The sequence below is a fragment of the Saccopteryx bilineata genome, chromosome 3 (assembly GCF_036850765.1).
Source record: "Saccopteryx bilineata isolate mSacBil1 chromosome 3, mSacBil1_pri_phased_curated, whole genome shotgun sequence".
NCBI classification, from domain to species: Eukaryota; Metazoa; Chordata; class Mammalia; order Chiroptera; family Emballonuridae; genus Saccopteryx; species Saccopteryx bilineata.
The window spans coordinates 189,782,902-189,799,704 of record NC_089492.1 but is presented as its reverse complement, the minus strand read 5'-3'; the positions used below and the strand labels follow the sequence as shown (position 1 = coordinate 189,799,704).

Sequence of the window (16,803 nt, the reverse complement as noted above, 5' to 3'; positions counted from 1 at the left end):
AAAAAAATGATGCCCTTTAATACCCAAACCTATCTTGTTGTCTAGGGAGGAAGTTATTACTTTAACTCTTTACATTTGTAACTAAAGACTTATTTGTTTCAATATTTGGGCTCCCAGAAATCAATGTCCTAATTAGAGAACAGTAGCTAATCTGGCCAAATGCTAATAAATGAGAGCTGTGATTTATCTACCAATAGTGGAACAGCTCAGCATTAACAATGAAAAGGTCTATAGAGGAAATAGCTTTTTTTTTCTCACTCTTCCCCTTGACTGATTGGGTCCAACCATAAGCTATAAATATCTTCTAATTGATGGCTATCTGTTTGAAAATCAGTTATTAAACCATAATTTAGAAAGTTTTATCTCTGAGATTTATATGCCCTATTCTAATTCTCAATGATAAGGATAAGGAAATGGTAATATGAGTTAAAGCTGAATCTATCCACAAAGACCAAACCACATCACAGTCTACAAGGCACTCTTCAGGCTTCATTATAATAGATGCAGAATTTTAAACAATCATCTTAACTGCAGAGAGAAATATTGATCATGAATAGAGCCAAAATTGTTGGCTAACCCCTGCTGCACCTCAGTTATTTCCTGGTGTTACAGAATGAAGCCAAAGTTTACATTAAAGGCATGAGTTTGCAATTTGTTGAACAATGTCCTTCAGAAATCTCCAAAAAATTATCATTTTTCTATGTTAAATAAATTAACTGGGTAGTTACCTTCACTTTAACCTGATTAATTGAAGTCAAAGGAGAAAAATAGAATGTCTAAATCAAACTGAATGGTGACTGCCCAGAAGGACTCTCTTTGGGAAATGCCACTCAATGCTAGGATAAATTTCATATTTTAGTGGAGGGTTTGTCATTTAGGGGAGAAGGTTCTTGTACCTCTTAATTATTTTCTTCTAGTATTTTCTATTTCATCCAATATTGCCTTCTTTCATGATAATAGCAGGACCCTGAACTTGCCATGTTATTTCATGACACCAAGCATTTATTCAAATTATTTCTACTATATAAATGGCCTTTGGTAGTCCCCAGCTCTTCAAAACCTTCCAGCTTGGTAGAACAGATTACTCCTTCCTTTCAGCCCCCATTCTACCTGTCATCTTTCTGTATTAATACCAGTGACCTTTTCCTGAAATTTGATTGGTTTCTTATCTATCCCTCCCCAGGGAGAAGGTCTTATACTTATCAAATTGTATAATGCTTATATGCCTATTGAATATATCAGTGATTATTCAACAACTCTTGAGCACCTGCTCTTTGCCTATACGTCAGAAAGAAATATTTTTTTTAATTAATTAATTATTTATTTTTTGTGTGGCAAAGACAGAGAGAGTCAGAGAGAGGGAAGACAGGAAGGGAGAGAGATGAGAAACATCAATTTTTCATTGTTGCTCCTTAGTTGTTCATTGATTGCTTTCTCATATATGCCTTGACTGGGGGGTTATAGCAGAGCAAGTGACCCCTTGTTCAAGTCAGTGACCTTAGGCTCAAGCTGGTGAGCTTTGCTCAAACCAGATGAGCCTGTGCTCAAGCTGGTGACCTCAGGGTCTCAAACCTGAGTCCTCCACATTTCAATCTGACGCTCTATCCACTGCACCACCACCTGGTCAAGCTCAGAAAGAAATTTTTATCTCTGTTCTCAATTAACTCATGACCCACTGGGAAAGATAGACTACTATAAAGCTAAACTCAACAAATGTAAGAGAAGGCTCTGGGAAGTACAGATGCTGAGCCAAGGTAGGGAATACATAAAAATCACCATAATTTATCTTCTATGGTTTTCATAATACAAACACACCTACTTTAATCGCATGTTTTGTATTGCTTACAAATATCTTCTCAGCATAGTCTACACCAGGGGTAGTTAACCTTTTTATACCTACTGCCCACTTTTGTATCTCTGTTAGTTGTAAAATTTTCTAACTGCCCACTGGTTCCACAGTAATGGTGATTTATAAAGTAGGGAAGTAACTTTACTTTATAATATTTATAAAGCAGAGTTACAGCAAGTTAAAGCATATAATAATAATTATTGAATACTTACCAAGTACTATATGTTGGATTTTTGCTAAGTTTGGCAGAATAAATCTTTATAAAAGAACTTACTATAGTTAAATCTATCTTTTTATTTATACTTTGGTTGCTCTGCTATCGCCCACCATGAAAGTTGGAATGCCCACTAGTGGGTGGTAGGGACCAGGTTGACTACCACTGGTCTACACCTATATTTCTCAAACTAATGTGCACACAACTAACCTGGGGGTTCTGTAAACGCAGACTCTGCTTGAGCAGGTTCGGGCAGGTGCCTGAGATTCTGCATTTCTAACAAGCTTCCAGGGGATTCCACTACTGCTGGTCCACAGACCACACTTTGGGGAACACAGCTCTAAACTAGTGTCACATCAACATAAAAGCATTGTTGATGTAGCACCAGTTTTTCAAAAAAAAACTTCCACAGCTACCACCTAGCTATTCCTCTGACTATATTTAAACATGATTTTTAAAAAGTTACATCGAAAGAGATAAAATTCAACAGTGCCCCACTCCCTGAAAAAAAAAATCTTTGTTTTATTGTCTAAATACAAAAGGTTGTGTTCCTGCACTTGTGGTCTGCTGCTACCAGATGACTATGGTCTGAAAGTAAAGAAGGTTTTCCCAAATATCCAAGATCGCCGTTATTCACTTACATATTCTCCATATTAAACTATAATATTCCCCAGGTCCTTTATGGAAACTGAAATAACTTTTAACAAAACTATAAAACCTCAATAAACTTAAATAATCATAAATACAAATAGCTCTTTAATGCAACCTTAAAAAACAAATCTGTAAGGTACCAACGGGAATCTAATTTATTAACTTTTAATTGTTCCTATGTCAGAGTCTGTCTACTTTTTCCATTCATTAGAGTCTGCCATTCTATATTCTAAGTCAGGAAACTTTTTGGTTGAGAGAGCCATGAACGCCACATATTTTAAAATGTAATTCTGTGAGAGCCATACAATGACCCATATACATTACGCATTATCCAATAAAAATTTGGTGCTGTCCCAGAGGACAGCTGTGATTGGCTCCAGCCACCTGCAACCATGAACATGAGTGGTAGGAAATGAATGGATTGTAATACATGAGAATGTTTTATATTTTTAACGTTATTATTATTTTTTTTTAATAAATTTTTATTAATGGTAATGGGATGACATTAATAAATCAGGGTACATATATTCAAAGAAAACATGTCTAGGTTATTTTGTCATCAAATTATGTTGCAAACCCCTCGCCCAAAGTCAGATTGTCCTCCGTCACCCTCTATCTAGTTCTCTGTGCCCCTCCCCCTCCCCCTAACTCTCTCCCTCCCTCCCTCCCATGTCCTCCCTCCCCCCTCACCCTTGGTAACCACCACACTCTTGTCCATGTCTCTTAGTCTCATTTTTATGTTCCACCAATGTATGGAATCATGTAGTTCTTGTTTTTTTCTGATTTACTTATTTCACTCCTTATAATGTTATCAAGATCCCACCATTTTGCTGTAAATGATCTGATGTCATCATTTCTTATGGCTGAGTAGTATTCCATAGTGTATATGTGCCACATCTTCTTTATCCAGTCTTCTATTGAAGGGCTTTTTGGTTGTTTCCATGTCTTGGCCACTGTGAACAGTGCTGCAATGAACATGGGGCTACATGTGTCTTCACGTATCAATGTTTCTGAGGTTTTGGGGTATATACCCAGTAGAGGGATTGCTGGGTCATAAGGTAGTTGTATTTGCAGTTTTTTGAGGAACCACCATACTTTCCTCCATAATGGTTGTACTACTTTACAGTCCCACCAACAGTGAATGACGGTTCCTTTTTCTCCACAGCCTCTCCAACATTTGCTATTACCCGTCTTGTTGATAATAGCTAATCTAACAGGAGTGAGGTGGTATCTCATTGTAGTTTTGATTTGCATTTCTCTAATAACTAATGAAGCTGAGCATCTTTTCATATATCTGTTGGCCATTTGTATCTCTTCCTGGGAGAAGTGTCTGTTCATGTCCTCTTCCCATTTTTTTATTGGATTGTTTGTTTGTTTGTTGTTGAGTTTTATGAGTTCTTTGTAAATTTTGGATATTAGGCCCTTATCTGAGCTGTGGTTTGAAAATATCAGTTCCCATATAGTTGGCTGTCTGTTTATTTTGATATCAGTTTCTCTTGCTGAGCAAAAACTTTTAATTCTGATGTAGTCCCATTCATTTATCTTTGCCTTCACTTCTCTTGCCATTGGAGTCAAGTTCATAAAATGTTCTTTAAAACCCAGGTCCATGATTTTAGTACCTATGTCTTCTTCTATGTACTTTATTGTTTCAGGTCTTATATTTAGGTCTTTGATCCATTTTGAATTAATTTTAGTACACGGGGACAGGCTGTAGTCGAGTTTCATTCTTTTGCATGTGGCTTTCCAGTTTTCCCAACACCATTTGTTGAAGAGGCTTTCTTTTCTCCATTGTGTGTTGTTGGCCCCTTTATCAAAGATTATTTGACCATATATATGCGGTTTTATTTCTGGACTTTCTATTCTGTTCCATTGGTCTGAGTGTCTATTTTTTTGCCAATACCATGCTGTTTTGATTATCGTGGCCCTATAATATAGTTTAAAGTCAGGTATTGTAATGCCCCCAGCTTCATTCTTTTTCCTTAGGATTGTTTTGGCTATTCGGGGTTTTTTATAGTTCCATATAAATCTGATGATTTTTTGTTCCATTTCTTTAAAAAATCTCATAGGGATTTTGATGGGAATTGCATTAAATTTGTATATTGCTTTGGGTAATATGGCCATTTTGATTATATTTATTCTTCCTATCCAAGAACAAGGAATATTTTTCCATCTCATTGTATCTTTTTCGATTTCCCTTAACAATGCTTTGTAATTTTCATTATATAGGTCCTTTACGTTCCTTGTTATGTTTATTCCTAGGTATTTTATTTTTTTTGTTGCAATCGTGAAGGGGATTATTTTTTTGAGTTCGTTCTCATTTGTTTCATTGTTGGCATATAGAAAGGCTATGGACTTTTGTATGTTAATTTTGTATCCTGTGACCTTACTGTATTGGTTTATTGTTTCTAATAATCTTTTTGTGGAGTCCTTCGGGTTTTCGATGTATAGGATCATATCATCAGCAAAAAGTGATAGCTTTACTTCTTCTTTTCCGATATGGATGCCTTTTATTTCTTTGTCTTGTCTGATTGCTCTGGCCAAAACTTCTAGCACCACGTTGAATAAGAGTGGAGAGAGTGGACAACCCTGTCTTGTTCCTGATTGAAGGTAGAAAGTCCTCAGTTTTATGCCGTTTAATATGATGTTGGCTGATGGTTTATCATATATGGCCTTTATCATGTTGAGATATTTTCCTTCTATACCCATTTTGTTGAGAGTCTTCAACATAAAATTGTGTTGTATTTTATCAAAAGCCTTTTCTGCATCTATTGATAAGATCATGTGGTTTTTGTTCTTTGTTTTGTTGATATGGTGTATTACGTTAACCGTTTTGCGTATGTTGAACCATCCTTGAGATTCTGGGATGAATCCCACTTGATCATGATGTATTATTTTTTTAATATGTTGTTGTATTCGGTTTGCCAGTATTTTGTTTAGTATTTTAGCATCTGTATTCATTAGAGATATTGGTCTGTAGTTTTCTTTCTTTGTGCCATCCTTGCCAGGTTTTGGTATGAGGGTTATGTTGGCCTCATAAAATGTGTTTGGAAGTATTGCTTCTTCTTCAATTTTTTGGAAGACTTTGAGTAGAATAGGAACCAAGTCTTCTTTGAATGTTTGATAGAATTCACTAGTATAACTGTCTGGGCCTGGACTTTTATTTTTGGGGAGATTTTTAATAGTTTTTTCTATTTCCTCCCTGCTGATTGGTCTGTTTAGGCTTTCTGCTTCTTCATGACTCAGTCTAGGAAGGTTGTATTGATCTAGGAATTTATCCATTTCTTCTAGATTGTTGTATTTGGTGGCATATAATTTTTCATAGTATTCTACAATAATTCTTTGTATTTCTATGATGTCTGTGGTGATCTCTCCTCTTTCATTTTGGATTTTATTTATTTGAGTCCTGTGTCTTTTTTCCTTGGTGAGTCTTGCCAAGGGTTTGTCAATTTTGTTGATCTTTTCAAAGAACCAGCTCCTTGTTTTATTGATTTTTTCTATAGTTTTTCTGTTCTCTATTTCATTTATTTCTGCTCTGATTTTTATTATCTCCTTTCTTCGGCTGGTTTTGGGTTGTCTTTGTTCTTCTTTTTCTAGTTCCTTAAGGTGTGAAGTTAAGTGGTTTACTTCGGCTCTCTCTTGTTTGTTCATATAGGCCTGAAGTGATATGAACTTTCCTCTTATTACTGCTTTTGCTGCATCCCAGAGATTCTGATATGTCATATTTTCATTTTCATTTGTCTGTATATATCTTTTGATTTCTGCGCTTATTTCTTCTTTGACCCATTCATTTTTTAGAAGTATGTTGTTTAGTTTCCACATTTTTGTGGGTTTTTCCCCCTCTTTTTTGCAGTTGAATTCTAGTTTCAAGGCTTTATGATCAGAAAATATGCTTGGTACAATTTCAATTTTTCTAAATTTGCTGATATTGTCTTTGTGGCCCAACATATGGTCAATTCTTGCGCATGTTCCATGTACACTAGAGAAAAATGTATACTCTGTCGCTTTGGGATGAAGTGTCCTGTAGATGTCTATCATATCCAGGTGTTCTAGTATTTCGTTTAAGGCCACTATATCTTTATTGATTCTCTGTTTGGATGACCGATCTAGAGCCGTCAGCGGTGTATTGAGGTCTCCAAGTATGATTGTATTTTTGTCAGTTTTTGTTTTAAGGTCAATAAGTAGCTGTCTTATATATTTTGGTGCTCCTTGGTTTGGTGCATATATATTAAGGATTGTTATGTCTTCTTGATTCAACTTCCCCTTAGCCATTATGAAATGGCCATTTTTGTCTCTGAGTACTTTTTCTGTCTTGTAGTCAGCATTATTAGATATGAGTATTGCTACACCTGCTTTTTTTTGGGTGTTGTTTGCTTGGAGTATTGTTTTCCAGCCTTTCACTTTGAATTTGTTTTTATCCTTGTTGCTTAGATGTGTTTCTTGTAGGCAGCATATAGTTGGATTTTCTTTTTTAATCCATTCTGCTACTCTGTGTCTTTTTATTGGTAAGTTTAATCCATTTACATTTAGTGTAATTATTGACACTTGTGGGTTCCCTACTGCCATTTTATAAATTGCTTTCTGTTAGTTTTGTATCTAGTTTGATTCTTCTCTTTTGTTTTTCTATCATTTGTTTTTGTTTGTTTGTGTTCCATACTTCTTTCCTCTGTTGCTACCTTTTTTAAGTCAAGTGTTTTTGTGGTGGTTTTTTTAAGGGTGGTTACCATTAAGTAATGAAAAGGGTACCTACCATATTCATTGTAGTACCCTATCTTATAAGTATTTCTGCACTTCATCATCCTTTGCTACTGTTAATCTCCATCCTCTCCCCCCTTTTTTTCCTTTGTTGTCACAGTTTAAGTTTGGTTTTATTGTGTTCTTGGTGGAGCTGTTACTTGTGGTGTTGTTTTCTTTTGTTCTTTGAATCCGGTTGGAAAACCCCCCTTAGTATTTCCTGGAGTGGGGGCTTTCTGTTGATAAATTCTCTCATCTTTTCTGTATTTGTGAATGTTTTTATATCTCCTTCATACTTGAAGGATAGCTTTGATGGGTATAGTATTCTTGGCTGAAAGTTCCTGTCTTTCAGGGCTTTAAATATTGGGGTCCACTCTCTTCTAGCTTGTAGAGTTTCTGCTGAGAAATCTGATGATAATCTAATAGGCCTTCCTTTATATGTTGTACTCTTCTTTTCCCTGGCTGCCTTGAGAATTTTTTCTTTGTCATTGGTTTGTGTCATCTTTATTATGATGTGCCTTGGAGTGGGTTTGTTGGGGTTAAGAAAACTTGGTGTTCTGTTTGCTTCTTGAATTTGAGGCTTTAGTTCCTTCCACAGGCTTGGGAAGTTCTCGTCTATTATTTGTTTGAGTATATTCTCCATTCCATTTTCTTTCTCTTCTCCCTCTGATATACCTATTATTCTTATGTTATTCTTTCTGATGGAGTCAGACAATTCCTGTAGGGCTTTCTCATTTTTTATTATTTTTGAGTCTCTTTCTTCTTCTCTCTGTTGTGCCTCAAGTTGTTTGTCTTCTATTTCACTAATCCTATCTTCAATCTGGGCTGTTCTGTTAGCTAAGCTTGTTACCTCGTTTTTCAGCTCGTGAATTGAGTTTTTCATTTCTGTTTGATTTGTTTTTATAGTTTCAATTTCCTTGGTAATATATTCTTTGTGTTCATTGAGTTGTTTTCTGATCTCCCTATATTGCCTTTCTGTGTTTTCTTGTATATCTCTGAGTATTTTTAAGATTTCTAGTTTAAATTCTCTGTCATTTAGCTCCAAGGCTTCCAATATGTTAAGTCTTTTCTCCATAGATTTTTCCACATCTATTTGTGTTACCTCTCTTTCTTTTGTATCCATAATATTTGATTTCCTCTTTCTTATCGGCATCTGAGGGTGGTCTTATTGATAGCACTAATTAGAATTAATAAAGAGTAAAAAGAAAAAAAAAAAGGGTAAAACACCCCACAAAAAAAAACAGTAATAATTTATTATTTCCCCCTTTTTTTCTCTCTTCTCTTTCCCTCCTCTCCCCTCCTCAGGGAAATATCGTGCCTATAATGGAGGGCCTGATTTGGGGTGAAGAGTTCAAGGGGCAAAAAAAGGGAGTAGGGACCTACTAAATGCAAAAAAAAAAAAAAAGGAAGAAAATCTTAGACAAGGATAAGATGATTTGCTTGTAAGTGATGGTCAACTAAGAGATATAATGAGAGGGATAAGAGGGAACCAGAAAAAAGGACCAAAAAAGAATAATAAAGAAGAAAAAATAAAAATAAAAAGTAAAAATCTGTTGTATTAAGTGGAGCGAAGACTAAATACAATGGAGACCTTGGGTTGGGAGGACCCAAAATGCCACAAAAATAAACAAACAAGAGAAAAAAAAATAAAAACAAAAGCAAAAAAGAGAAATAAAGCCAAAAAAAAGCCTTGGGTCCCAAATTAACTAATTTGTTCGTGATTGAGGATTATATGGGAGGAAAGTAAAATGAGAAAAAAAAACGAATAGAAAGGAAAAAATAAGAAAAAGAGAAAAACGAAGGAAGAAATAAAATAGGAGGAGAAAAAAACAAAATAAAGCAAGACAAAAAAAACAAACAAAAAAAAAAACAAAAGAGGAGAGAGTGAGAGTTAAGTGTTTTGGAGTATAACCTTAAAGGAGGGTGAGGATGAAGAAGAAAAATAAAATGCAACACTCATGGGTAGTGTAGTTCAAGAAAGGGGAAGCATAAGATGGGCAGAGAATAGAAGGACCGAGGTGGAGGAAATAAAGGCAAAAAGATAGAAGAAACAAACAACAACAACAACAACAAAAAATTAGTGGATCAAGTTGTAAAGTCTGTGGGTTTTTCTTGATTTTGAGAGGTTAACTTCTTCCTTTTTCTTTTCTCTCCCTCTTCCTAGTTGGTGACTCTGTACCCCAGGCTCTGCCCCTGTGTCACTCTTAGGTAGGGATTTGCAGTTGATGGGATTCTATGGCAATGTCATATAATTGGCTTTAGTCTTGCTGGAAGTAAAGGCTTGTTGGCGTTTGCATCAATTGTCCAATGATGAGAGAGTTTGCTTTCCTGGATTCTCTCTCCTAGTCCCCCCTTTCTGAATTAGCAGCCTGGTGATCCAGCTATAAGGCTGCAACTGCTTCTGCCTGGGGAGTAAGAGGCTCAAAGAGCTGGGAAATCCCCACTCTATCCCCACTCAGTGCAAGGCTTTGGGAAAGGCTCTGAGAGTCAGGGCCTCCAGTGTAATCAGGCGGGGGTGGGAGTCAATTGTTGTCAAGGTGACTGTTCAGCGCCTATCATTTAGTTGGACCTCTCAACCCAGGCTTTCCACACTTTGTAGCCTGTTTTTGCAGGGAAGAAGAGGCACTAGTCTCTGCTTACGACTAGTGTAGTATAGACCTTATTATCTGCCAAGTCCTTCTTGTTAGCGTTTATCCCTGAATATGGAGGCTCTATCAATCAGAAGTTGCCCCCGCCCCTTTAGCGAGAGGCACTAAAAAATATCATGCCTCTTGTCTTGGATCGCTGAACTGAGAGAGATCTTATCAATTAGAACCGAGGGTGCGCAGATTTTATGGGTTAAGCTAATTTCAGTGATTGGGTCGCAGCTGTGCTTCCGAAGGTATTTTAGGCTGCCTGTGCGCGCCCCTCCCCCAACGTTTGATTGTTAGCGTGAATGGCTGGGTGAGGTGCCCCGCCCACGGAGAGAATCTCCCAAGCCTCTCCCGCTCGCCCCGCCGCCGCTGGCGGCTGGACCGCACCAGGCGCAGGATAATGGAGCCCCCTGGATGTGCAGGCCAGCAGGGCGCCCTGGGCGCGTGGAATGCCCAAGGCACGCGCGCGAATGGGGCGCTCCGGGCACCGGTGGCCGGCGACCCCCACTCGCAGTGTGCGGGCCGCTGGGAACGTCAGCAGTGCTCAACCGGATCGGCCCGCGCGGCTGCTCGCGGTGGCTCGCTGCGGCGGCGCTCGCGGGGGCGGCTCCCCTCGGCCCCTCGAGGTGGCTCGCGGTTCCCAAGTATATGGGCTGACTCACCGCAGGCGCACTCCCTCGCGGCTTGAATGAGCGTCGCTGCGGTAGCTTCCTCCACACCCTCGTCTCTCAGATTCAAGTGATAACAGTCCTTTTGCTTTCAGTTTGTGTGGAACTCCGGAATGCTCCGAGGATAAATTTTTCTGTTTCTAGTTGATAAATTTGTTGTGATTTAGGGGAGAGCTGTCGGACGCGCTTCTCACGGCGCCATTTCCGTGACGTCACTCCCACACTTGCGCTTTTAACAGTCCAAAATGGCATAGGCACGTTATTATTTTTTTAATTAAAGATTTGTCTGTGAGCCAGATGCAGCCATCAAAAGAGCCACATCTGGCTCGTGAGCCATAGGTTTCCGACCCCTGTTCTAAGTCAAATTTCCTTAGACCATGAGAATTCAGGCCTTCATTCTACCTATACATTCTTTGTCATTTGTCTGTCATTTCTGAATTCTCCTTCCACCAAGACAAGATCCCTACTTGATATCTGCTTGAGCTGTCTTCTTGTGCAGGTCTCTTTCCTCTCTTTATGACATTATTCTCCAGGACTGTTTCAATCAGACCAAATACCCTACATGTATCTTCTCCTAAGCATATGGAGAAGACATTACAAATCTTCCTATCTGCTATTTAATACACCTGACTACAATAATATGCTATTTAGGAGGCAGTCTAGTTATTTGGCTTCCCCTTGCATGCTCAGTTATCACATCACTTTCTTTGACAACATAACAGTGAATTAAACAGTAGTGGACTGTTTTCATCATGTAGGACATATGGAGGGCACTGAAAACCTTATCTGGCTCAATGTCAGAGTGTGGAGAAAACTTTTCTAAATGATATTTCTTCCTTCTTTCCACTTGTGGTCTCATTTAGGTTAATTCCAAAGATGACGAAGGTGTTCTTGTTGGATCCTGGGACAATGTCTATGCCTATGGTGTCCCCCCATCAGCCTGGACTGGAAGCATTGACATTCTGTTGGAATATCAGAGTTCTCAGAATCCAGTTCGATATGGTCAGTGCTGGGTTTTTGCTGGTGTCTTTAACACATGTAAGTATCCAACTGAGTAATATTTTTTTAGTGTAAAAAAAAATCAGTTCACATTTTATCTATAACCTGGCAAAGAGACCTAGCAATCCCTTTTGGCTTTATAGAATTTATGGGCGGCTATTCTGGGATGTAGTCAATGCATAATTAAATTGTTCTGGGCCCAATATGCTCATAGTTTCTCTTTGATTGCAGAATCTTTATAGAAAAAAAAATGATGGACTATTTTCTACATAATCCATCATTCCACATCCAGAGAAATGGAGGTCCCCAGCGCCAAATAAAGACGTGGGGGAAAGAATATGGCACTTTCTGTTAGGAGCCCTCCATATGTTAGAAAGGGTGCATTAGATCAATTTAAAATAATGAATAGTAAGAAAAGATGGTTGCTGCTTATTTATTATTGAGAAGTTTTATAAATATGCTTATTTTCTAGTTGTTTTTCATTTAAAGGTTCTATAAATATATCTGCTTAATTTTTAGCCTAGCTATAAAAAGAACTGTGGCAAGTGGTCTCATCCCTGTTCTGTTTGTGTGTGTGTGTGTGTGTGTGTGTTTCTTCTCCACTTTTGCATGTGAGTCTCAATGCCCCTGAACAATTAGAGATTAGAACTTAATGAACAATCTTTACTTCTGGTATCCCTTCTGGCTTTTAATCTACCCAACATCCATTCCATGGGAGAAAAAAGCAAATGGAGCAGAATTCTTCTTTTCAGCCTCATGCATTGTTTTTTGAAATGGCATTTGCCTTTCTAGCCCCATGTTATTGTTAACTCAGTGAGTCTATTAAAAAATAATTTATTTCAGTGTGTCTTCATCATTGGTAATGATTTTCATTCACATGCCATTTCTATAGTCTTGGAGAAAACAGTAAGATCAAATTGGACTGTTCTTTCTGCTTGCTCATTACTAAGGAATGTTTCACTCGGGTGGCTTTTTTTTTTTCCAGAAAAATCAAGGAAAGGTTGGAGGCTGGCAGCTGGGATGAGGCCTTTTTTTTTTAAATAAATGATTACGAAGCCTATCAGTTTCAGTTCAAAGTTGTGACAGTCTAAGAATCACTCAGGGATCCCAGTGAAAAGAAATCATGAGTTTTGTATTGTGTGTTTTGCTTCCCCATGTCATCAAAATGAATAAGATTATTTTCTTTGCCATTTAAGCATACCCAAGCACTAACAGAGTATGTGTATATTTCCTGAGAGCAATCAAGGTCAGAGTATCTGTCTCCTAGAAAGGCAGGTCTCTGAAATTCTAGAGAGAAGATCGAGCTTCCAGATAGTGGTTTCCCTCCCTTGTGGTTTGCAAGTCAAGACTGTGCAGAGGTACCCAATGGAGGCAGCCACCCTTATGAAATAATTCCAGGAAAACAGAAAAGGCCCCCCTGCCTCCTCATGCTGTCTACAGTTCCATTATTCTTCAGGCTTAGAACCAGATAAAATAGTGAGCACCTTCCATCCATGCATGCCTTTTCTATAATCTACTCCAGGCTTTGATGGTAAGCTAGGAAAAGGCAGAACACAATGTGAGAAAGCACAGTGAGAATAAATCTGAGGAAGGAAGTTTGAGGGAAGAAGGTCCTCATACCCAGTCTGGTCTTCACCTGACCAGACTCCAGTTTGGACTTCCAAGGTTGTTCTATTGAAGGAGGTGGATAGTCTTTGGTTAAAAATGTTAAACTATTCTGAGAAAATAAAAGGCAAGCCAAGTAATTAATCTTAAAATTGTCAACTGAATTATTTTCAATGAGCCCTGATGTGTGGCATTCTGGGAGCCAGGGAGGACAGTTGGATTAAGTTTAATCAATAGGTATGTATGGCAAGAGATGCATCCTGGTAATTTATTATCTAACAATTAAAATGAATCTAGTGTCACTTTCCACCCTGTGTCACAGAGCAAATTCCAGCCGGGACAGCAAACTGCACTGAGGACCTGCTTTGTAAATTCCTAACATCCTCGTAGCTGGTTTTTTCTTTTATTTTCAGAAACATAGTCCCTTTAGCTAGACTGAAATAATACCACTCTGACAATATTGTATGATTAGCAACTAAACAACTGGAACCCTGTTCCCAAGTTCTATTTCAGTGGCTTTGTCTGGCCAGCAGCACTTCTGAAAGATGGGGCAGCCAGGGTTTTCTCTGCAGGCCTGATGCCTGACCATACATAGCTCCCCCTCGGGGGTGGGATATGTGAGGACAACATGTGCAAATGGGGCTTTTCATGTCTGTGTTAAAATAAAAAAGAAACAGAGACCAGCCTTGCAGGTTCCCCGAGCAGAAAAAAAAGGTTTGGTTATACAAAGCTTACTCTAGCTTATTTTACAAGGCTAACTTGACCTGGGTCATTTCTGGCTATGCCTCTGGAAATCACAGGCAGAACTTGACCTGTTTCCTAAGTTCATTATAGAGAAACTACTCACCAATTCCCCATCTTTTAAGGAAATTCTAATGCAACCAATTACTGTGAAGAATAAACAGTCACTGCTTCCTCACTGTATAAGCTGCTTTATAACAATGTATCCTTGAGCCTCGTTCCATGTTTTTGTTTGAGTGTTCCTGGTTTGCAACGGTCATTTTTGGTGTCTGCACAATAAACTCTCACTAATTACTACTTCGGTAATTCATTGGTTTTACTTCTGATATTTCTGAACTTTTGACATTTTTTGTTTGTTTGCTTGTTTATTTTTTGCAAGAGAGAGAAATACAAACAGTCAGACAGACAGATAGGAAGAGAGATGAGAAGCACCAACTCAGTTGTGGCACCTTAGTTGTTCATTGATTGTTTTCTCATATATATGCCTTACCTGAGAGGCTTCAGCTGAGCCAGTGACCCCTTGTTCAAGCCAATAACCTCATACTCAAGCTGGTGAGCTCAAGCTGCAACCTCAGGGTTTCAAACCTGGTTCCTCGGCATCCCAGACAGACGCTCTATCCACTGCACCACTGCCTAGTCAGGCTAAACTTCTGACACTGTTAAAGAAGAAAGTCCCTATGAGAAGGGATTGCTCCCTATGTACAGTATTTATGAAGCTTTGGTGATGTGTTTAGCTGTGGTCTGTCCTTCTTTCCTGCAGTTTTGCGATGCCTTGGAATACCAGCAAGAGTTGTTACCAATTATTTCTCAGCCCATGATAATGATGCCAATTTGCAAATGGATATCTTCCTGGAAGAAGATGGGAATGTGAACTCCAAACTCACTAAGGATTCAGTGTGGTGAGTTTGATTTACAAGGGCATTTGCTGATATCAAATTAAAGTGACATTTACACATTTACCACATGACAGACTTGTTCTACTGTTTCTTTCTCTTCTATAGTAAGGACTATTCAATACCATAGGCAGAAATATCTGATTGTCAGAGATTGTTTTTACCTAATGAATGAGAAATGTGAATCAATAGGCAGCTTGGGTTCCTAGGTAATGATGACTGGTCATCCCATTATGAAAGCAACCACTGATAAAGGCCATTGTTTTGGTAACTAGAACCTGTACGAGCTCTTCTCTACCTTAGTTTATGAAACTTTTGGTGGATGGCAGGGGTGCACGAGCTAAGCACTGTCAATATCAGTACTGTGAGAGCCATAGAGCTGACTTTTATTAAGCATTACTTAGTACCAGTTTCTGCATATGCATGATCATATCTAATTCTTATTGATGGGCACTTATTAATATCTCCATTTACAGGTGAGAAAACTGAGGCCCACAGAGGTTAAAGTGATTACTCAAGGTCACATATCTGATAAACTGCGAATAAAACCCAATTGACCTTTAACCACAACCATTTTGTCTTTGCAAAATAGAATTGACCTTTGAGTGTAAAGATGTGGTTCTCCTTGGTTTGTGACCTCACCAATCATTCTGAGGTATGGGCAATAAGGGCAATGTTAAAATTGTTACCAAACACCAGTCATGGCTAGTTCACCACCCTGAACCACAAGCCAGCGACAGGCAGTTTAAGAACCCAAAAGAGGCCTAACCTGTGGTGGCGCAAGGATAAAGCGTCGATCTGGAAATGCTGAGGTCGCCGGTTCGAAACCCTGGGTTTGCCTGGTCAAGGCACATATGGGAGTTGATGCTTCCAGCTCCTCCCCCATTCTCTCTCTTTGTCTCTCCTCTCTGTCTTTCCCTCTCCTCTCTAAAAATGAATTTTAAAAAAGAAAAAAAAAGAAAAAGAACCCAAAAGACTTCTTTTTCCTGTGGTATCCGCTCAGTCTAAAACAAAATCCTGAGAGCCCAAATTTAAAGGACACTTATAAAGGTCCGTATGGAAGGAAATGGCCCGGCATTGAACCAGGTGGAATTTCCAAGCCTCAAATGTGTCTCTTCCACTGGTTCTTCAGAAGCAATAAAGCTTAAGACACTATCAGTTGTAAAAGCATCCAAATGGGGGCGGTAGGAAGTTAGAAGCTCATTTTAAGAGAAATTAAAAGAAGTGCCTTACATCCCCTGTGTCGCAGGGACGGATCACAGTTGTAAGAGTGGCATTAACTCACCAGTACCCATAAATGCTCTTCTGAGAATGCTGAAAGAAGGAAATCGCTGAACTAGGAGCAAAGTGCTACTGTGAATAAGAAACAGTGCAGTTCATTTGCAGAGAATGAGCTGAGTAATGGTAAGCTAGAGAGCACAGGCAAGACCAAACCTCACCTCTGTAAGCTGAACAGCCATCTAAAGCACCATTTAAGCCCTTCGAAATACAGGATAGCAGCCCTGCATGTATATGAAATGACAAAAACAGACCAAAATAGCCACCTCAAAAGCCTGTTGTGACAGCTAAAAATGACAAAAGGAGAATTATTCAGTATTCTGTACTGTGTGCCTCTTCCTACACACTCATACACACACACACACACACACACACACACTGCCTTTGTAGTCAACTGCAGTTCAAAATTATTCTTCCTTATTCCCTGATTCAAATGCCTCCCATCATAAATCCTCACAAAGCACCCCAACAAATAACCCCAAGAGGCCATAAACAAAATTGATAGAAAATTGTGAAGCTGATAGATCTCATTCTTGGTAAC

At 38.6% G+C, this 16,803-nt stretch overlaps 1 protein-coding gene across 2 annotated transcripts in view; it reads left to right on the top strand.

Moving 5' to 3' along the window:
* F13A1 (coagulation factor XIII A chain) overlaps window positions 1-16,803 on the top strand; it is a 172,615-nt gene that overhangs the window by 104,876 nt on the left and 50,936 nt on the right. For both annotated transcript variants that reach the window (XM_066268426.1, XM_066268425.1), the window contains 2 exons: window positions 11,610-11,784; window positions 14,852-14,990. In XM_066268426.1, the coding sequence (XP_066124523.1) occupies window positions 11,610-11,784; window positions 14,852-14,990 (314 nt within the window). The remainder of the gene's footprint in view (window positions 1-11,609; window positions 11,785-14,851; window positions 14,991-16,803) is intronic.